The sequence below is a fragment of the Sinocyclocheilus grahami genome, unplaced genomic scaffold, assembly GCF_001515645.1.
Source record: "Sinocyclocheilus grahami isolate Dianchi unplaced genomic scaffold, SAMN03320097.WGS_v1.1 scaffold24.1, whole genome shotgun sequence".
Taxonomy (NCBI): domain Eukaryota; kingdom Metazoa; phylum Chordata; class Actinopteri; order Cypriniformes; family Cyprinidae; genus Sinocyclocheilus; species Sinocyclocheilus grahami.
Genome location: NW_015505203.1, coordinates 156,470 through 178,525, shown reverse-complemented (window position 1 = coordinate 178,525; position 22,056 = coordinate 156,470). Strand labels below are relative to the sequence as shown.

Here is a 22,056-nt window from a genome sequence, read left to right as displayed (position 1 = left end):
TATATATATAGTGGGTACGGAAAGTATTCAGACCCCTTAAATTTTTCACGATGCAACAAGTTTTTCACATCTGGATTTGGGGATCCTCTGCCATTTCTCCTTGCAGATCCTCTCCAGTTCTGTCAGGTTGGATGGTAAACGTTGGTGGACAGCCATTTTTAGGTCTCTCCAGAGATGCTCAATTTGGTTTAAGTCAGGGCTCTGGCTGGGCCATTCAAGAACAGTCACAGAGTTGTTGTGAAGCCACTCCTTCGTTATTTTAGTTGTGTGCTTAGGGTCATTGTCTTGTTGGAAGGTAAACCTTCGGCCTAGTCTGAGGTCCTGAGCACTCTGGAGAAGGTTTTTTCGTCTAGGATATCCCTGTACTTGGCCGCATTCATCTTTCCCTTGATTGCAACCAGTCGTCCTGTCCCTGCAGCTGAAAAACACCCCCCCAGCATGATGCTGCCACCACCATGCTTCACTGTTGGGACTGTATTGGACAGGTGATGAGCAGTGCCTGGTTTTCTCCACACATACCGCTTAGAATTAAGGCCAAAAAGTTCTCATCAGACCAGAGAATCTTATTTCTCACCCTCTTGGAGTCCTTCAGGTGTTTTTTCATGTGTCTTGCACTGAGGAGAGGCTTCTGTCGGGCCACTCTGCCATAAAGCCCCGACTGGTGGAGGGCTGCAGTGATGGTTGACTTTCTACAACTTTCTCCCATCTCCCGACTGCATCTCTGGCGCTCAGCCACAGTGATCTTTGGGTTCTTCTTTACCTCTCTCACCAAGGCTCTTCTCCCCCGATAGCTCAGTTTGGCTGGACGGCCAGCTCTAGGAAGGGTTCTGGTCGTCCCAAACGTCTTCCATTTAAGGATTATTGAGGCCACTGTGCTCTTAGGAACCTTAAGTGCAGCAGAATTTTTTTTGTAACCTTGGCCAGATCTGTGCCTTGCCACAATTCTGTCTCTGAGCTCTTCAGGCAGTTCCTTTTGACCTCATGATTCTCATTTGCTCTGGCATGCACTGTGAGCTGTAAGGTCTTATATAGACAGGGGTGTGGGTTTCCTAATCAAGTCCAATCAGTATATTCAAACACAGCTGGACTCAAATGAAGGTGTAGAACCATCTCAAGGATGATCAGAAGAAATGGACAGCACCTGAGTTAAATATATGAGTGTCACAGCAAAGGGTCTGAATACTTAGGACCATGTGATATTTCAGTTTTTCTTTTTTAATAAATCTGCAAAAATGTCAACAATTCTGTGTTTTTCTGTCAATATGGGGTGATGTGTGTACATTAATGAGGAAAAAAATTAACTTAAATGATTTTAGCAAATGGTTGCAATATAACAAAGAGTGAAAAATTTAAGGGGGTCTGAATACTTTCCGTACCCACTGTATATATATGTAAGCTGACAGGAGTGAGTGTTTCGATCATAAGCCTGCATAAAACAGTATACAATCTCAAAGACAAAAGTATGCGTCCTGGGTTTGTGGCACAGCTGAAAGCTGCTTTCTCTCGAGAAGGGTCTGGCTGCAGCCTTGCACTTGCACTCTCAGACTTGCATTCACAGACTTGCACTTTCAGACACTTGCGCTTCTGCAGTTGAGATCACTTGCAGGCTTTTTTATTTTGTTCTATTTATTGATTACTTTTTGTTTGAATCTCTCAACATTTTACCCAGACGAGCCCAGAACGCAATGCAATCAATTGCACGTTAAACATTTTTCTCCCATAGAAAATCATTATAAATAAAACACGTAATGTAGCTTAATGGACAAAGACAATGATATAAAAGAGCTGTGAACAGTTTATTCTATAAGGAAAAACGCTTAACACGAAACTGTGCGTGTTGCGTTTCTTCTGGGCTCACCTGTACATATTAGTTATGCATATTAATAATGTAGAGGAGCATACTGAGTTTGGCCTTTTTAGTCCATTATGCCTCATCATGCCACGTTTTGCGGTATGGGAGGAAAATACTATATACATACTCATTATATTAATGAAATATATTAATAAACTGATATTTTAATAGCATCTTAATGCATTAAGCCATATTAAGTGTTTATGTTTTTCTACAGGAGGAAAACGCTTAACGAGAGACTTCGTTCATTGCGTTCATATTCTGCTGTTCTGTGGCCACGGATTTGCGGGTCGTCTTTTTCTTGCAGGACCCTGTACGTTACAGTATAAAATTAGAGTGCGCAAGTCTGAGAGCGCAAGTCTGAGTGCGCAAGTCTGAGAGCGCAAGTGAAAGGCTGCAGCCAGACCTTTTTTTCTCTCTCCTGTGGATACAGATCTGCCCTCCTGTGGGCGCGCTCAGAACTGACCAGCTCTCGGCTCTTGGTTCAAGAGGCGCTTCTCTCAGGAGCGCTTCAGTCAAATGGGCACCGGATTTAGAATAATGATATAATGACTTAGCATTTAGCCTACTTACTGAACAAAGTGCACATACATCTGTTAATATAACACGTCATAACACAAGGTGAACAGTTGGCACGACTTTCCAAGTATCATCCATGCATCCAAAAAAAATATTATCTTTGAAACTACACAGAAAAGACAAATTAATCACAAGTATGTGCATATGTTTGAATGTATTTACAATCTTATTTTCAAACATATTTATACAAATTCCCTAACCATCACCACAAATATTTGTGAAAATGTGGCTGGCTGTGGAGCGAGCAAGCAAGGTTAAATTAGTTAAATGTAATTTAATTAATTGATAAATATTTAAACTTGGTTATTGTGTATTTGAAACGCATTCAGTTTATTAGTACCATGACAAATCTTTTATGATTTTATTTATCACTGACAAACATGCATCACAAGTTTACGTTAGAACTACGTAAAGGCATAGCTGACCCCAATATGAAGGTTTTCTGAACATTTATTCAACATTAGTTTCTTGAACACATTTCACTTCACAAGACATTAATTGTGGATTTGTGATGTTTTTAAATCAGCTGCTTTGACTCACTCCGAGGCTACTATTCACTGCAGAGAATCCACAGGTGAGCAACTGACAATTTTAGTTCCCATCATCCTCAACATTGATAAGACTTGTTCAACGGTTACTGAACATCATGTCTACCATATAACCCACATCTGATCAAACACCATTTGAATGATGAAAGTCAGTGATTGAAATGTTGATAAAAGGAACAAAAATGGCAAAAAAAGGTATTTAACATTAAGGGGGGGGGGGGGGGGGGGGGAAAAAAAAAAAAAAAAAGGAAAAGTTCAACCATGACGGGAACCACAAACACATGCTTGGAGATCTCATACTCGTATTGCAAGATGAAACCAGTCTTGCAGTAAATTAAACCCAATGAACGAGTAAGAGTCAGCTTAGCATGTTAAAAATGGGAAATACCTTTATTTCAGACCATTAAAATAAATACTATACAGAGTCCAATGTAGAAAAGATTTAATACATGGCTTCTGTCTCAAAAAGGTTAATAATCACATTTGTAATAAATTTGTTTAAAAAAATAGCACTGACCAATGTTAACCCCACATCCAAACCCACCCAACAAAAGAGGCATTTTTTTGAATACGAAGACAATGATCTCTATATACTCTACTACTGCAGTTTGGTCCTTTACATATTTAGACCCATCCAACACAGTTTGGTGAGGTAGGTTGTAGGAGCAACACTCCTCGATAGGACTTTGATGCAGAGAAAATCTGAGGCAATACAATGGTGGGTTGTTAACCAGCCATACCAATCATGCCAAATTCATTTCTAATGCCTTGAGCCACCCATCCCGCCAGAGTAAAGCCTATTTACAAAAATCAAAAAGCTACAACCACGCACACAGAACACCACAAGAGATGTAACCGAACAATTGGACCAGGAGAAAATGACTTAACTTTTTGCAACTTTATAATCTGGTTTGCTCACACAATCCAGCTTCCTCTTTTCCTTAAGTAGAATTTACAGCACTCAGATGCTTCTGTTAAAGGAAGATAGCAGTGATGAAGATTTGGAATATGAGTCCAAGTCCCCCATATAAAACACATGAATAATTCTGCGTTTTATATCCTTTGCCCTGTTTTAACCCAAAAAATAATCCAATGTAAAGTCACATCTCAAAAATGGTTAAACCAACACTATCAAGAAAAGCAGGGCATGTCTTCAATCCATATGCCAGTCAGTGCATTAACTTTTACACCCAACATGCAAATAAGCCCTGCAATGCCTCCTCTTGATCAGTAGATGGCACCACTCAAAGGGCAAGATTAAATGAGCCTTAAGAATATGGAGTATTCATTCCGAATAATTGAGTGATGTGGCAGACATCCTGGATTTATGAAAAAGCGCACCCTCAGAATTAACAGTACATGATTTGTGAGGGAGTTGCGCGAAAAGGGATGTGGGTTGGAATGAGACTAAAGAGGGAAGGGAGGAGAGAGGGGGAAGAAAAATAAAAATAAAAGGGGGGGGGGGGGGGCTGGGGTCTTAGATAAGATCAGCAACGTTCATGGGCATTTCCTCCACGGTTGTATTGTAGAAGGTCTCGATGTCTCTGAGTGTACGCTTGTCATCTTCAGTGACCATGTTGATAGCGACACCCTTTCTGCCAAAACGGCCACCACGTCCAATTCTATACAAATAAAGCACGGTTATTACACAACAGCCAGAATTGCACAAATCAGACAAAAAGCACAGAAAGAGCTTCGTCGACTTACCGGTGGATGTAGTTTTCCCTGTTGGTTGGAAGGTCGTAGTTGATAACCAGGGAAACCTGCTGCACATCAATGCCTCTTGCCTGAAAGTATTTAAGACACTTTAGTCCACTTACAGATTCAAGAACAAAAGCAGTCAACTAACAATCTAAAGATATTTAAAAGCACAGATTTTGCATGAATGTCAACTGCTTTATAGTCGTGTTAAGGGACTTGGCGGCCCAGGCACTGTGGAGAGCAGCTAGAATAGTCTCCCAAAGACCTTGATACCCATCACAGCACAGAATGCTGGTGGAAGAGGTATCCTTGGTGTGACATCTCAGAACTGTGGGTGAAGGTGAAAGGTAGCTTACCAGCAGGTCAGTAGTGATGAGGACTCTGCTGGAGCCAGAGCGGAACTCTTTCATGATGACATCCCTCTCCTTTTGCTCCATGTCACCATGCTATGAAGACAGTGCTCATAGTTCATAAAACATGTACACGTACATAATTAGCAAAATGTCACATCATGTGACCGTCACTCACCAGTGCAGAAACAGTGAAGTCTCTTGCATGCATTTTCTCAGTCAACCAGTCCACCTTTCGTCGGGTGTTGATGAAAATTACAGCCTGTGTGATGGTCAGGGTTTCGTAAAGATCACACAATGTGTCCAACTTCCACTCCTGAAAGACAGAGATATCTTAGCAAAGAGAGAAAAAAACCTCCGCTCTGCCACTAGGTGGTGCTGTTTTCAGACTAAAGTTAAGATCATGTTCCCAGAGTCCTACAGGCTCAAATGCACAGCTAAGCAAAACGCTTATCAGACACAGAGCACTGCAGGAAGTCTGGGATCAGTTGACACGCATGGGGATCATCACAAAACAGCATTACTACTTCAGTAACAAATGACTGCAACTTTGGACAACAAATTGGACAGCTTTGAGATACAAATATTCATTTCTCAACGCTAAGCTCTCCACTCACCTCTTTCTCAACATTAATGTAGAACTGCCGGATACCCTCCAGGGTCAGCTCTTCCTTTTTAACTAGGATACGAATAGGATCTCTCATGAATTTTGTGGTCACCTCCAGCACCTCCTGAGGCATGGTGGCAGACAAAAGAATCACCTGGGAAAAGAAAAACCATGCACAAGTTATAGCTTACAAAATGAGTCAACACTAACCACAACCTGAAGATGACTATAACAGGAAAAAGTTAATTTACAGTCATTATGATCATCTTAGCTGACTGGAGTAGATTTGACCAACACAAACCTCTAAAATGTACAGCAAATAAAACTATTTAGGATATAAAATGTAAGCTGCTTAATAGTCATGAAGAGGGACCTATGAGCCCAATCAAAGTGGAGAGCAGTTACATTCCTCTACCAAAGATTATGATTCCCATCACAGCACACAAAGCTGGTAGGAGAGGGACTTTGGTGTGGGCTCCAAGAGAAAAAACAAAAAGGTTTACCTGAGTATCTGTGGCCAACTTCTGAAAGATCTCATAAATCTGGTCCTTGAAACCACGGCTTAACATTTCATCTGCCTCATCCAGCGCAAACATCTTTATATATTTGGGAGCTGAAAAAGAAAATCAAACAGTAATTTCCAAGCCATTGGCATGCATACAGAAGGTTATTAAACTTTTAACAACAAGAGAACAGGTAGTTAAGAATTCTAGTACCAGTCTCAAATAAGACAGTCCACTGAAACAAGCGATTGTCATCCACACTTACAAAGATATCTGCGGTTGAGCATGTCAAACACACGGCCAGGGGTTCCAACCACTATGTGGGGCACATCAGCCTGGAGCTTCTGAACATCATTACGGACGTTGGTGCCACCAATGCAGGCATGGCAGGTTGCCCCCATATAGTCTCCAAGAGCCAGCACCACCTTCTGAATCTGAGGAAGACAAACATTTTAGCAATAGCTAAAAGATCAACTCCATTTAACTTTAACTGAAAAACCACCTGTGCTCAAGTCACTGCAAAAGCATCTTAAAAGAGATTTGACAAATATCTGTGCCCATACCATGAAACAGTCTTTTCTCACTGTGTTGAGCTGACTGGGATGAATATTGCCTTTATTTTCTCTGCTCCTAACAGATATAAGACTGTCATTGACAGACACAGCCTTGCCTAGTGATAGGGGGCATGCTTAAACTCGTCACACGGTCTTCCTTGTCTCCCAAAACCTCCAACAAAAAGGCAGAGCTAGTACAGTGTGCTATAACAAACCTGAATGAGTAACGGTTCTCACCTGTTGGGCGAGCTCTCTGGTAGGAGCCAGCACCATAGCTTGTGTAGCCTTCATCTCCACATCAATATGCTGCAGGATGGAGATAGCAAAGGTGGCCGTCTTTCCTGTGCCAGACTGAGCCTGTGCGATGACATCATACCCTACAGACCCAAAAAAAGCTCAATTTTAACAAATGCCCATTCAATCACATGGAGTTTCACATTACAGTACCAAGGCAGCTTGTGCCCATACCATGAAACAGTCTATGCCTCACTGAACTGAGTTGACTGGGATGAATATAGGCTTTTTTTCATTTGCCCTTACTAGATATAGGTCAGTGTCACCGACAGACACCGCATTGCCCAATTAATAAGGGTGTGAATTAACTTCTTATATTACAGAATTACGTGACAAACGCAGACAGACCAATTAAGTTTTACATACCCTTGATACAAGGGAGAATTGCCCTCTGCTGAATGGCGGAAGGTTTCTCAAAACCATAAGCATAGATTCCTCTGAGAAGAGCCTCTCGCAGGTTCATATCATCAAAACTATCAACAATCTCCTTCCAGTTGCTCTGTAAAAAAAATAAAAATAGTGTTAAACAAATATATATACACACGCATACATACACATATTCAAATATAATTTAAGGGGGGAAAATCTCCATACTAAAGTGTTGACAAGTATCTGTGCCCATACCATGAAAAAGTATTTTCTCACTAGGCGCGTTTCCATTACCCTTCAAATTGCGCAAACTGAAATTGCGAATTGAAAATACGCTTAATGGAAACGTGTCAATTTCACAAAAACGCCCATATATTGCAAAAGTTTACACGCTCGCATGAGGTGGTTTTTAGGCAATGTGAAAAAGGAATAATTCGCAAAACTGCAATGGAAAACATTTTTCGCATTTACAGGTCACATGGCGCATGTAAAAAGTCATATGATCATTCTTCAATGTACTATAACCTCCGAGAAACACATCATACATGGCCGCTCTCCAGTATAAGGGGCTTTCCCTACCATTAATGCTTAGAGTGGACAATTTACACTGCACACGTCTGCGGTGCAATGTGGCTCTGATACGGCCACTGAAGCTGATTGTGGCCGCGATGCTTGCGTTTATTCCAGAATCCAGCCACGCCACGCACGTTTCTGAAGCGGCTCTCTGTGCTGCTTCTGTAAAGATACATGCATACGCCTCCTTTGAATAAATATAGCCAAAATCCATCAAAATCCCACCAAAATCCGTTGCCATGACTTACTGCGAGGCAAAAGGTTACGTTTTAGTCGCATAACATTGGTTAATGGGAATGCCTTCATTTTGCAAAACTTTAAATCGACATTTATAAAAAAATCACCAAAGTTTTGCGCAAATCTAATGGAAACGCACCTACTGTCTTGAGCTGACTGGGATGTATATGGCCCTAATTTGCTCTGCCACTAACAGATATAAGACTTTGTGCCATTGACAGACACAGCCTCGCCCAGTGATAGGGGACATGCTTATAAAACTGAAGGGTTCACCACTTTTCTTTTCTTTTTTTTTTTTAAAGTCTGCTACACTTTCCTCAAAGGAAAAAAAACTGAAACTCTACAAGTTGCAACAACAAACCTGAATCAGTTCTCACCAGTTTATAATTAAAGGGGGAAAAAAATCAAATGTGCTTATTAAAACTATAGGTGAAATGGCTTTTAATAGTCACCAACCTCAATTTTTTTAAAGTCTGCTACACTTTCCTCAAAGGAAAAAAAACTGAAACTCTACAAGTTGCAACAAACCTGAATCAGTTCTCACCAGTTTATAATTAAAGGGGGAAAAAAATCAAATGTGCTTATTAAAACTATAGGTGAAATGGCTTTTAATAGTCACCAACCTCAATGACACCATCTGGCTCCATCCCCTCAGGGCCATTGTCTCTGGGTCTGAAACAAGAGGTTGTAATTAGTATAGCTTTTATGTAAAACTAATTTCACATTCAGTTGGGAGGCAAAAAAAAAAAAACCCTCCAAGGGGCACATTTTCACAAACGTAAGACTAAACCGATTGAGCCAATTCTAAACCAATATTTGAGTTACCCAGTCCCATAGTGTAGGGTGATTGCCTACAGCCAGACATCCCATAACTTAACATGTATTAATCTATTGTTCAAGTGTCTAAACCACCTTCTTTAAGAGAAGTTTCAGGCAAAAAAATAATAAAATCGTACGAAACCTTACTCAAACACACGACTTCGTCTATGGAACACAAAAGGGGAACGACGGTCTCAGTCACAGTTCACTTTCATTGTAACGTTACCATTTTCCATCAAATGAAAGTGAACGGTGACCGAGGCTATCATTCTGTCCAACGTTTTCTTATGGGTTTCACACCGGTTTCGATTACGATTTACATTTTGATTATTTGCAATACTCATAAAACGGCGTTAGTTTTATTTTTTTAAAGACACTGATATCGTAACCTCGTAAAACGACCAAGAGGCGGCCATTTTCGCTCAGCGCCATTACCAACGTGGCTCGACTAAATCACATGAACGCGTCGGTAACTCAATCTTTTAAAAGGAGGTTATTATAACATGCGATATAACAAGCTTGTGCGTCAACTCAGTATATACCAATACATTACATTTATTTCTAGACAAAGTATACTAGCAATATTTTCACCGACGGCACGGTTTCTTTTTCTTAAAAAAAAAAATAAAATCGTACGAAACCTTACTCAAACACACGACTTAGTCTATGGAACACAAAAGGGGAACGACGGTCTCAGTCACAGTTCACTTTCATTGTAACGTTACCATTTTCCATCAAATTAAAGTGAACGGTGACCGAGGCTATCATTCTGTCCAACGTTTTCTTTTGAGTTTCACACCGGTTTCGATTACGATTTACATTTTGATTATTTGCAATACTCATAAAACGGCGTTAGTTTTATTTTTTTAAAGACACTGATATCGTAACCTCGTAAAACGACCAAGAGGCGGCCATTTTCGCTCAGCGCCATTACCAACGTGGCTCGACTAAATCACATGAACGCGTCGGTAACTCCGTCCCGATCAGTCAGATTATACACCCGCCCAGCGTGACTTCCCATTGGTCCAGAAACGATTGATACCGCCCTATCATAAGCGCCTGTTTGAAAACGTCACGAAAATCCTAGCTGTAAATTGAACCAGTTTTGCCCTTTCTTTAAGAAATTTGACGTTTGGTTTTCAAGAATATACCTTTAAAAAAACCTTTCAGCCCTGAAATTTGAGGTGATAATTCATATTTTAAAAAATGTTACTGACTAAAGTAACAAGATAAGAGAACCAATTTGATAATCGGATTTTAATAGACTATAAAGGTACTTTCATAATGTTTGTCTTTAATTTTTTTTTTTACATAATTTTGTGTTTCCGTTTGCCCTCTCAACTTTTTTTGTTTGCTTTTGAACTGTTGCTAACAGTATTTGAATTAAAAAAAAAAACCTGTTACTATGTCAAACACTAATGTGCTCACTTCCAGAAAATACAGATGACCCCTTCCCTTATTACCCAAGAGCTGTTTACCTGTACATAAATGTTGCAAGTGAGTCATTCATGATTCACAGCTGGTGTTCTTAGTGGGTCATTTAATAGTCCATATAAATATGCTTTAAGGAAGAACCAGCTTACTGGTATTATTTCCATTTTTTGTTTGAATAAGGGTGAACACAGCATAACTGGAGAATACCTCACTGACATATTGATTCCATAACCTTTCATAATAAATCGTCATTAATTGCAAAGTGACTAACAAAATAATAATTTAAGTGTTCTGATGAGTACACAGATCATTATTTTCTTAAGACGATTTATTAAGAACAAAACTGCAGACATGATTTGTCACTTGCATTAGAGCACAGTTACTCTCATGCCAACATTTCAGATCAGAGGTTTTGCAACATCTTTATACACGGAAAAAAGCAGAAAACAGACGGTTCCATTTAGGCAGTATGTCACAAGGGCAAGACAGGCTGTCAATCGTAAATTACCTCAGATCTCTCAGTCAAGATGTTGGGCTCCAGTACGAAAACAAACAAAAAGTTTATACAAAATGAAAACAAACGTGAGCGAGGATGAAATATCCTCAGTGAGAAGTCTCTCAGGCTTTTTGGACAAATGTATCTTGGCTGTGCAGTCTTTAAACAAATATCACAGTGACAGCTTGCAATGACACAGTTCTTTGTACATAAGTCTCCTCAGCTTGGGCATGTCCTGTTGACTGAAGCTGAAGGGCTGACCCAATGCGAGACACTTGCAATACTAAAATGGAGGTGGAGAAAATAAAAAGAGAAATAAGAGTTAAATCTTGTGTGTGTAACTGAGGAAAAGACATCTCAAACAACATATGTTCTGACATATTTCTTGTGGTTTTTAATAGAGCTTAATAAATTCTCCTCTGGATAAACAGCTATAAATGAACAATACTGTGTCAGTTAATCTGAATCTTATCAACCACTCATAAAGCTTCAGAAGGAAGATGATGCATATACAAACCTGCAGGACAAATGCACCACAGTCACTGTCATTATTCTGTCTGCCAACATTCTGTAACAAAAAAGAGAGGCTCTATTAATTGTTATTTAAACAACTGAACAGCATTAGACATTACAAAAAGGTCAAGTAGCAATTTATGGTAACAGTCACTGCAATGACTGGCCTCACCATTTTAAAAAAGCCTTTCCACCATGTGAGAAAATCTCTCTTCCAAAACCCTTTTAAGAGACTTCTCAACGAACTTCACGGATATAACACCAAAATAAGATGACTTGTACTTACACTAACGTTACCTGGTGAACACACGCTTTTCTAAAGTATTTTAACGAGGCGGGAACAGAGAGAACGAACGTGCCAAACCGGCTGATAATGCTAGCTTTCAAAGACAAATATTCAATATTCTCAAACAAATCATGTGAAATCAGTGATACTGACTGAACCTTTCAAGTAAACGGGCACCATTACCACAAACAGGGAAAAAATGTATTCGAGCACGCAATCTTACCTATCCTCATGTTCAGACGACATTATTACAAAGGACTGTAGACTGGCGGAAACGCGCAAATACTTAAACCGTGACGACCACCAAAGCTCACTGATTGGACATAGTCCCGATCAGTCAGATTATACACCCGCCCAGCGTGACTTCCCATTGGTCCAGAAACGATTGATACCGCCCTATCATAAGCGCCTGTTTGAAAACGTCACGAAAATCCTATCTGTAAATTGAACCAGTTTTGCCCTTTCTTTAAGAAATTTGACGTTTGGTTTTCAAGAATATACCTTTAAAAAAACCTTTCAGCCCTGAAATTTGAGGTGATAATTCATATTTTAAAAAATGTTACTGACTAAAGTGACAAGATAAGAGAACCAATTTGATAATCGGATTTTAATAGACTATAAAGGTACTTTCATAATGTTTGTCTTTAATTTTTTTTTTTACATAATTCCGTTTGCACTCTCAACTTTTTTTGTTTGCTTTTGAACTGTTGCTAACAGTATTTGAATTAAAAAAAAAAACCTGTTACTATGTCAAACACTAATGTGCTCACTTCCAGAAAATACAGAGATGACCCCTTCCCTTATTACCCAAGAGCTGTTTACCTGTACATAAATGTTGCAAGTGAGTCATTCATGATTCACAGCTGGTGTTCTTAGTGGGTCATTTAATAGTCCATATAAATATGCTTTAAGGAAGAACCAGCCTACTGGTATTATTTCCATTTTTTGTTTGAATAAGGGTGAACACAGCATAACTGGAGAATACCTCACTGACATATTGATTCCATAACCTTTCATAATAAATCGTCATTAATTGCAAAGTGACTAACAAAATAATAATTTAAGTGTTCTGATGAGTACACAGATCATTATTTTCTTAAGACGATTTATTAAGAACAAAACTGCAGACATGATTTGTCACTTGCATTAGAGCACAGTTACTCTCATGCCAACATTTCAGATCAGAGGTTTTGCAACATCTTTATACACGGAAAAAAGCAGAAAACAGACGGTTCCATTTAGGCAGTATGTCACAAGGGCAAGACAGGCTGTCAATCGTAAATTACCTCAGATCTCTCAGTCAAGATGTTGGGCTCCAGTACGAAAACAAACAAAAAGTTTATACAAAATGAAAACAAACGTGAGCGAGGATGAAATATCCTCAGTGAGAAGTCTCTCAGGCTTTTTGGACAAATGTATCTTGGCTGTGCAGTCTTTAAACAAATATCACAGTGACAGCTTGCAATGACACAGTTCTTTGTACATAAGTCTCCTCAGCTTGGGCATGTCCTGTTGACTGAAGCTGAAGGGCTGACCCAATGCGAGACACTTGCAATACTAAAATGGAGGTGGAGAAAATAAAAAGAGAAATAAGAGTTAAATCTTGTGTGTGTAACTGAGGAAAAGACATCTCAAACAACATATGTTCTGACATATTTCTTGTGGTTTTTAATAGAGCTTAATAAATTCTCCTCTGGATAAACAGCTATAAATGAACAATACTGTGTCAGTTAATCTGAATCTTATCAACCACTCATAAAGCTTCAGAAGGAAGATGATGCATATACAAACCTGCAGGACAAATGCACCACAGTCACTGTCATTATTCTGTCTGCCAACATTCTGTAACAAAAAAGAGAGGCTCTATTAATTGTTATTTAAACAACTGAACAGCATTAGACATTACAAAAAGGTCAAGTAGCAATTTATGGTAACAGTCACTGCAATGACTGGCCTCACCATTTTAAAAAAGCCTTTCCACCATGTGAGAAAATCTCTCTTCTCTTTTATCATGGCTTCTGCCTGCAGGTATTTAAAAATATGCTGTGGAGAGAAAAAATGTTACTTAGCTGAGATAAATTACAAACATAAAAACAAAGGTTAAGAATTTATTGCTTATTATCAGGGCTGTTTCTAGCCAATTTGACGCCCTAGGCGAAATCCCTATTTCGGGATCCCCCGAAATCCCTCTCTCTCTCTCTCTCTCTCTCTCTCTTTAGCTTTATTGAATGGCAAAAAAAAAGTGTTACCTTGGCATCGTCAGATTGACAGTACTCTAGCCCAATAATGTTGGGGGATCCAGTGGGGGCGGCAGTCATATTTCAGGGAGACCGTGCCACTCTTTATCACAACCCTGCTAAAAGTGCCAGTACGTGCGCTCATTGGCACCCCTTCAGCTGGTGGCGCCCTAGGTTACCGCCTAGCTCGCCTATGCCTAGAAACGGCCCTGCTTATTATAATGTTTTAGACATTACACACAATTTCAAAGAAATCTGATAGCTTGTGGAGAAGATTTTGACTGTACAGAAAACACAATATTTTTGTAGGGCTTTTACCTTGGGGCAGCGGCGATTAAGGGTTCTCTGAGAATCGAAGTACGTGATGGAGTGCTGTTTAATATCAACCGAGATCAGTGACCAGTGCACTTCTAAATGAATGGGAATCAACAACAGATCCTTCTGGAAGATGTCCACCTAAAACATGTTTGTACTTGTATAAATAAAAAAGCATATCAAGAAAAGTTCTGCTGATTTGCTTTAAGGATTATCACTAAGAACGGACCCAAATAAATTGATCATTACATAGTACATGATTATGTAATGCACATAATAAGACCATACATAATTATGTTATGCACATAATAAGATGATACACTTCAAAAGTATGGGGTCAGTAATTGATCAAAAGTAAAAGAAAGACGCTTATAATATTTGCAAATAAATGCTGTTCTTATTAACTTTTTATTCATCAAAGAATCCTCAATCCTAAAAAAAATAAAATTTCCACAAAAATATTAAGCAGCTTTGCAATCAAGTCAACAAGTTACATTTTAAATAGTGCTGTCAAATGATTAATAGTGATTAATCGCATCCAAAATAAAAGTTTTTGTTTACATAATATGCGTGTGTACAATGTATATTTATTATGTATATATGAAGAGACACACATACAGTATATATTTTGAAAATATTTACATGTATATATTTATATTCATATAAATTATATAATATATAAATTTATTTAATATATAAAGATAACATATTTTTCTTAAATATATACATGTATGTGTGTGTATTTACATATACATAATATATGTGTGTGTGCTGTGTATATTTGTTATGTAAACAAAAACTTTTATTTTGGACGCGATTAATAGCGATTAATCATTTGACAGCACTTGTTTTAAAATATATAAAAATATATTAAATGACGCCTCTTAAACAGTAGTACACATCAAATAAAATAATAAGAGGTTTACAGTTTTCTTACATTCTTTGTCCACCGTTTCACTCCATCATAGCCTTTGGTCCTCAACTTGTCATAAAAGAAACTGTTAAAAAAGTGCACCTGAAAATGGAGAAGACATAAAACACTAAACACAACTAAATAAAAAATGAACTTTCCCTGACAATCAACAACAACGATAAAACTGAACTACTACTAAAACATTTTCACTTCTTATATACTTTGATTACTAAACAGTGCAGGATACATTTGTATTTCACAACTTTTGTTACTAAGGTTGAACTAGGATCAGGTTAACTAATATGAAAATAGGAGAATTACATAGGAGAAATTAGAAAAACCTAAAGAACTTAAAAACCTTTTCAGGCACTGAATCCATCACAAGGTCTCCATACATGTTCATGACCTTATGAAATCAGATGAAAGAACAATGTGTGCATTAAGTAGGACAGAGAAAAGCAGAATTATGAAAAATAGTGCTGTGCATTTATAACTCAAAACTCACCTGGTCATTGAGCCAATTTTGTCCATAGAGGGTGCTAAGATCATCCATTGTCAGAACATGACGCTTGTAATTCACCCGAAACCCTTTCACCATGGCAGTCCCTGCTGATCTCTGGTAGGACTGAATTAAATGTTGCACCATGACTTTCCTGTGGGCACACAAAAAAACTTTAGTACCTTGACTACCTTCCAGAGATGTATGTATGCATGCACAAAGACATATATATTTGTATTTATATTTGAGGTTGTGCATGTGTGAGACCTGTGGGGCTGAGAGAAGTCCTCATTGAAGATGCCCTTCAGTTCCTCAACAACATCATCTGAATGTACAGGAATTAGACTTCCATACTTTTGAAGGTTCTCATCAAGAAGACCTGAGAAATAAATATATGCATGCATGAGGTACAACCAGCACAGAGTTTAGAACATGTCATCCATTTAAACACCAAATTATGTGAGAAAATTAATTTGTCTACTTAAACAGGCAGTCTGGATGATTTGGAAATGAAATAAAGCTTTAAAAAAATCTTCTTAATGCCAGTTTTATGTCAATAGCTTAAGTATAGTCAATAGCATCAGCTAGTCCACGGGTCGGCAACCCATGGCTCTAGAGGCTCTTTCATCCCTTTGCGGTGGCGTGACGTGCCCTCTCGACATTTAATAAAACCTTAACTCTTCCCCTGCACTTTTTTCAGGCAAGTATGTTCACATAGAGGTTTTTTAAGGGCCGGCGTCAATAAATCTAGATTTAAATTAAAAGATAAAGATAGTCACATCTTTTTGGATACGTTTTATTCGTATCCAAAACGGTGTGAATATTACAGAGTGCTGAACACTCTCATGCGGTGTATGTTTCATTCATACTCAAAGCCGGAGGGCGCTCTCATGCAGAAAGTCCAAAACGGACTCATATGAGAAGTAATAATAATTTTTTACATGCCAGGAAATCTCTAATATGGACAAAGACATCCCACTATCAACAAGCATAAACCTAAAACGTGAAGACAATAAACGATTGCAACAATATATGGTTTGTAAGCTATAAAATTTATTTTGTGCCTTATTCTGTGATACAAATAGAAAGTGTTTTTAGTATTATAAACCAATCATAATCATGAAATTGTCATTAGTAAAATATATGTCAAAATATTATAGAATACAAATGATTGGTTATGGTCCAGCAGTGTATTTTATTTCTTAGCCAATTAAGAACCGTTCCTTTTTTTTTTTTTACATAAATATTATCATTATTATTACATTTAACATTTCTGTCCCCCTTCGGAAATGATTGCACCTGCCCTGTAACATAACTGAATAGACAACTTTAGCTATATGCAGTGTTATCTTCCTTTTAGGCATCAAATAGGTTTTGTGGCTCCACGTGAAATTTATTCGGTGGGAAAGAGGCCAAAATGGCTCTTTAGATGTTGAAGGTTGCAGACCCCTGAGCTAGTCAATAGCTGATGTATAACATCCACTTTAGACTGCAATCTTGGTGAGCTCTAAAGATCTATATTATCACTGGACATACTTCCATATCATAACCCAATAGATAAGATAGGACAGTGGTTCTCAAACTTTTTACAGCAACGTACCCCCTGGGGCATTTCACATCCTTCTGCATACCCCCTCTCTTCCACTTAGACCGCAGTCACACCTAATATATATATATATATATATATATATATATATATATATATATATACAGTTTAGCAAATGGCTGCAATATAACAAAGAGTGAAAAATTTAAGGGGGTCTGAATACTTTCCGTACCCACTGTGTATGTATATATAAGGACAATATTTGCCCCCTTAAATTGATTTACAGGTGCATTTTTTTACCTTTATAGAGGCAAATATGTTCTATCCTTATTAATTGTATGCCATGTTTTATGTCATATTCTTAACATTCTATTAAGTGTATTATTAATATATAATAAATAAAGCATTAAATGATGGCAAATCGAAGTGATACTTGTAGATTAAAAAATAAAACCACCAATAGGTGGTGGCAAGTCGCTGTCTTAATGAGCCAGGCCTCTTGTCATTCATTCATTCATTCAGTAACAAAGCAAAATGCTGTAGTTATGAATGGGTTATTAATCATTGACTCTCCGAATCGTTCAAAGCCGGAGATTTGTTCACCAACTAAACACCGCTGTATGTTGCTTGGAGACGCACACCAGATGTTATGGATTTCGTTGGAACAATTATTTCGTTGCAAAATAGAACAAACATGACAATATTCTGTTTAAAATGTAGGCTACATTTAAAATGTAAAATGTTCACTTAATATTACCTTTTTTGTTGAACTGTTGTAAAATTAATGGCACATTTGCAATCATTTGGATATTCAGCGAAATTTGCATTGTTGCTCATATTGTAAACATGAAAGCAACAAGCACAGAGTGTGCCTGTATGTTTAAATCGATCTTAGTCCGTGTCAATATTTGCTCTTCATGCAATTAAAGCTGCAGTCTGTAACTTTTTTTGGTTAAAAATGATCCGAAATCAATATTTGAGCAAGTACATGACCAGCCAATAGAGTGGGGGAACTATGACGTCACTTTGTAGGCGGATCGGCTGTTAGCATCGCACTGGTTCCCTCGACAAAAAGCCCTTAGGATTTTTCCATAGGCTTTTGGATTATCGCAAAAAATAAGCTCTGTGTTCAACCAGTTCATAAAACTTACACGTTTTGTCCAACAAGATAATCTTCACAAAATAATATTAACTTTTATTAATTTTGAAGCCTAAATAAAAGCGCAAGAACTTAAAAGCTAAACTTAGGCTATAAACGAACTACACCACCACGATCGCTCGCCTTCAGCGTCACCACCACCAAGCTTCCCACAACTTTTTCAAACACGTTCAGTGAAAAGGATTTACTCTGTATATGAATTTTAATCCACGCTACATGAACCTTTTCATATAAACTGGAATACAAAACTAGAGCCAAACAAAAACTGAAATGAGACATTAATAGTAAATAGTATAGTGAATAAATGAAATAATCATAACTAAAGGACATACACTGAACAAAATTATAAACGCAACACTTTTGTTTTTGCCCCCATTTTTCATGAGCTGAACTCAAAGATCTAAGACTTTTTCTATGTACACAAAAGGCCTATTTCTCTCAAATATTGTTCACATATCTGTCTAAATCTGTGTTAGTGAGCACTTCTCCTTTGCCGAGATAATCCATCCCCCTCACAGGTCTGGCATATCAAGATGCTGATTAGACAGCATGATTATTGCACAGGTGTGCCTTAGGCTGGCCACAATAGCTTTTTTTAGTGAATAAAGAACCACATTTCAGCTTTGTTAGGGTGGGTACACAAAATGTTATTTTATCCTTGCTTCTTGAAAATCCTCATATGCTTTCTAACAGCTTCATGTGGCCGTAAACATTTAATTTTAACGTGGCTTTAAGCACTATACATCATTAAAGTTTCACTTTCACCACGACTAAGCCGGTAAATGTGGTGTTTACATGGAACAATCATATGAGTTTACCTTATGGTACGAATGCAGAGTCTCTGCATCAGCGGGAAAGCGATAAAATGAGCATCTTCCATCCAAAGACTTGTGTTGCATTAAAGGAACACTCCACTATTTTTTAAAATAGGTTAATTTTCCAACTCCCCTAGAGTTAAACACTTGAGTTTTACCATTTTCGAATCCATTCAGCCAATCTCCGGGTCTGGCGGTAGCACTTTTAGCTGTAGCTTAGCATAGATTATTGAATCTGATTAGACCGTTAGCATCTCGCTCAAAAATGACCAAAGAGTTTCTATATTTATCCTATTTAAAACTTGACTCTTCTGTAGTTACATCGTGTACTAAGACCGACAGAAAATTTTCTGATTTTCGATTTTCTAGGCCGATATGGCTAGGAACTATACTCTCATTCCGGCATAATAATCAATGAACTTTGCTGCCGTACCATGGGTGCAGCAGGTGCAATGATATTACGCAGTGCCTGAAAATAGTTCCCAGCTAGGTAACTTCCAATAAGCCTATTTTCAGGTGCTGTGTAATATCATTGCGGAATGAGAGTCGCAAAAAAATCACAACTTTTCATTTTCGCTCCACCACTCTATGTTCAAAACTATCGCCTTACTTTAGTCTGATTCACAATGGTAAATTTATAATAATGTTTTCTAATTTGAATGGTACGGGTAGGTTTTTGCAGGAAATTCGAGCATGGCACTGCGTCATTACGTTACTTCTATAAACATAAAGAAGTTGTCCTGGCTACTAGGCTATCGCATGTGCGGCTCCTGCAGGTGGCGCATCATTTATAGCCTTTTCTCACAGCAGCTATAATTCATTTTATCATTTTGATGGCGTATTGTAATCCAGAAAGGATTATGTGTCCATGAAACACATGTGAAGGAAATTAAATTATATTCCAGTTTTAAATGTGCATCTGATTACAGATAGCCTGGGATTACACAAGATCTGTATTTTACAGACAACCAGTTCGAAGGGAGCATAATTTGCTTTTTGGGTTAAAAGAATTTAATACGAAATTCGAATGGTATGAGAATTAGAGATTAGACTGTACAGAAACTGAAATCACATGCTAATACACACTATACTCAGTCACGCAATGCTGATGTTAACTAATAATTTGAGAACAAAGTATAAAAATAATCATTTGCACGGTTTGATGTGATATGAGCTAAATGATCATTACACTTAATCACCATCTTCAGGAAGTTGTGGCCTAATTGTTAGAGAGTCGGACTCGTAACCCAAAGGTTGTGGGTTCGAGTCTCGTACTGACAGGGATTGTAGGTGAGGGGAGTGAATGTACAGCGCTCTCTCCCACCTTCAATACCACGAAGGTACCGTTGAGCAAGGCACCGAACCCCCAACTGCTCCCTGGGCGCCGCAGCAAAAATGGCTGCCCACTGCTCCAGGTGTGTGTGTGTGTGTTCACTGCTGTGTGCGTGTAAAAAAATCTTTTTGGGTCATATATTCCAAGACGTAGGCTAGAATCTGTGATTGCGAAGTACAGTAAATATCCACACCGGTGCAGTGACTGACTGCCACACATTCACCTCAAAACATTAGGTTCATCCGCGCTGGAGCACAACCCCAAGCATGGAATATAATTACGCGCACAGCTGCAATTGCAGGTTTTCAAACAGAGATGGCGACAAAGAGGCAAAACTTTCGGACTGCAGCTTTAAGTGAAGATCTACTTTAAAGACACATTGAACAGCAGCGCGATTTGCTAAAGCAGCATATTCAGCGGCCATCCTATCACATGCACGCAGCTTGTGGGATGCAGTCAGTTTTGACCGCAAAAGATGAGGTAAGCTGATTGGATATCATGTATTTGACCGTTTACAGCACTCCCATTTTCCCGTGTTTACATTAGAAGCGGCATTTTGCTTGTCAGAAATACATGTTTGGTTTTAATGTTACTTTAAGTTGGGGTAGAATTAAATGAATGCCAAAACTCAGAATTTTGTTCGCGTACCCCCCTCCGTCATCTCACGTACCCCCAAGGGTACACGTACCTCAGTTTGAGAACCACTGAGATAGGATATACGTTTCTGCAGCTTTTAAGTGAAGTGAAGTGAAGTGACATGTGGCCAAGTATGGTTACCCATACTAGGAATTAGTGCTCTGCATTTAACCCATCCTAAGTGCACACACACAGCAGTGAACACACACAAACCGTGAACACACACCCGGAGCAGTGGGCAGCCATTTATGCTGCAGCGCCCGGGGAGCAGTTGGAGGTTCGGTGCTTTGCTCAAGGGCACCTCAGTCGTGGTATTGAAGGTGGGAGAGAGCGCTGGTTATTCACTCCCCCCACCTACAATCCCTGCCAGTACGAGACTCGAACCCACAACCTTTAGGTTACGAGTCCGACTCTCTAACCATTAGGCCACAACTTCCCCAACTTAGAGAACAAGAGTTCTACCTTGGACATAAGACCTGTGCTCCTCTGAAAGGGTCATCTCCATCCTCTGAGTGGTGGGCTTCAGGGGCATATAAAGATATTCCCGACCCCCACTGACTGTTGAACTTGACTGAGAATCCCCATGATAACCATTGAAACCAGAGAAATTGTTTTCTGTGGAGAGAGAACAAACATATAATATAATGCAGTTTTGAATGTAATTCTATTTACTTTCAAAATCAGTGGTTTTCAACTGCGTACAAGGGACCCCCTCCGAAAAATAATTAATTTCTATTATGTTAGATTATTTCCTTTTTATTTCTACTCACTATAGTACTGTACTGATATATTTAAAATATAATTTATATAATTTTAATCAATCAATCAATCATACATTTAAATCAAATATATCTAGTTTAATATACAGTGTATATATATATATATATA

General features: G+C 38.4%; 2 protein-coding genes and 1 long non-coding RNA gene across 3 annotated transcripts in view; all 3 read right to left on the bottom strand.

The window, feature by feature from the left end:
- Nucleotides 1-3,342: 3,342 nt before the first annotated feature.
- On the bottom strand, nt 3,343-12,002 carry LOC107561738 (eukaryotic initiation factor 4A-I-like). The gene is made up of 11 exons (XM_016246213.1): nt 11,939-12,002; nt 8,791-8,839; nt 7,355-7,487; nt 6,932-7,071; nt 6,406-6,574; nt 6,141-6,250; nt 5,648-5,791; nt 5,209-5,346; nt 5,037-5,126; nt 4,687-4,766; nt 3,343-4,601 (listed from the first exon to the last, which is right to left on the bottom strand). The coding sequence occupies exons 1-11, from the start codon at nt 11,959-11,961 to the stop codon at nt 4,457-4,459; spliced, it is 1,221 nt and encodes a 406-aa protein (XP_016101699.1). The 5' UTR covers nt 11,962-12,002; the 3' UTR covers nt 3,343-4,456.
- On the bottom strand, nt 10,567-11,644 carry LOC107561757 (uncharacterized). Its single transcript, XR_001605900.1, has 3 exons — nt 11,602-11,644; nt 11,434-11,484; nt 10,567-11,199 (listed from the first exon to the last, which is right to left on the bottom strand). It is a non-coding gene; the product is annotated as an uncharacterized lncRNA (long non-coding RNA).
- A 723-nt stretch (nt 12,003-12,725) lies between the features above and the next one.
- LOC107561728 (uncharacterized) overlaps nt 12,726-22,056 on the bottom strand; it is a 12,452-nt gene continuing 3,121 nt past the window's right edge. Inside the window, exons 3-11 of the mRNA XM_016246205.1 lie at nt 21,631-21,783; nt 15,947-16,058; nt 15,686-15,833; nt 15,539-15,586; nt 15,205-15,282; nt 14,271-14,408; nt 13,675-13,758; nt 13,507-13,557; nt 12,726-13,272 (exon numbers count right to left, since the gene is read on the bottom strand). Coding sequence (XP_016101691.1) covers nt 13,162-13,272; nt 13,507-13,557; nt 13,675-13,758; nt 14,271-14,408; nt 15,205-15,282; nt 15,539-15,586; nt 15,686-15,833; nt 15,947-16,058; nt 21,631-21,783 — 923 coding nt within the window. The 3' untranslated portion in view covers nt 12,726-13,161. The remainder of the gene's footprint in view (nt 13,273-13,506; nt 13,558-13,674; nt 13,759-14,270; nt 14,409-15,204; nt 15,283-15,538; nt 15,587-15,685; nt 15,834-15,946; nt 16,059-21,630; nt 21,784-22,056) is intronic.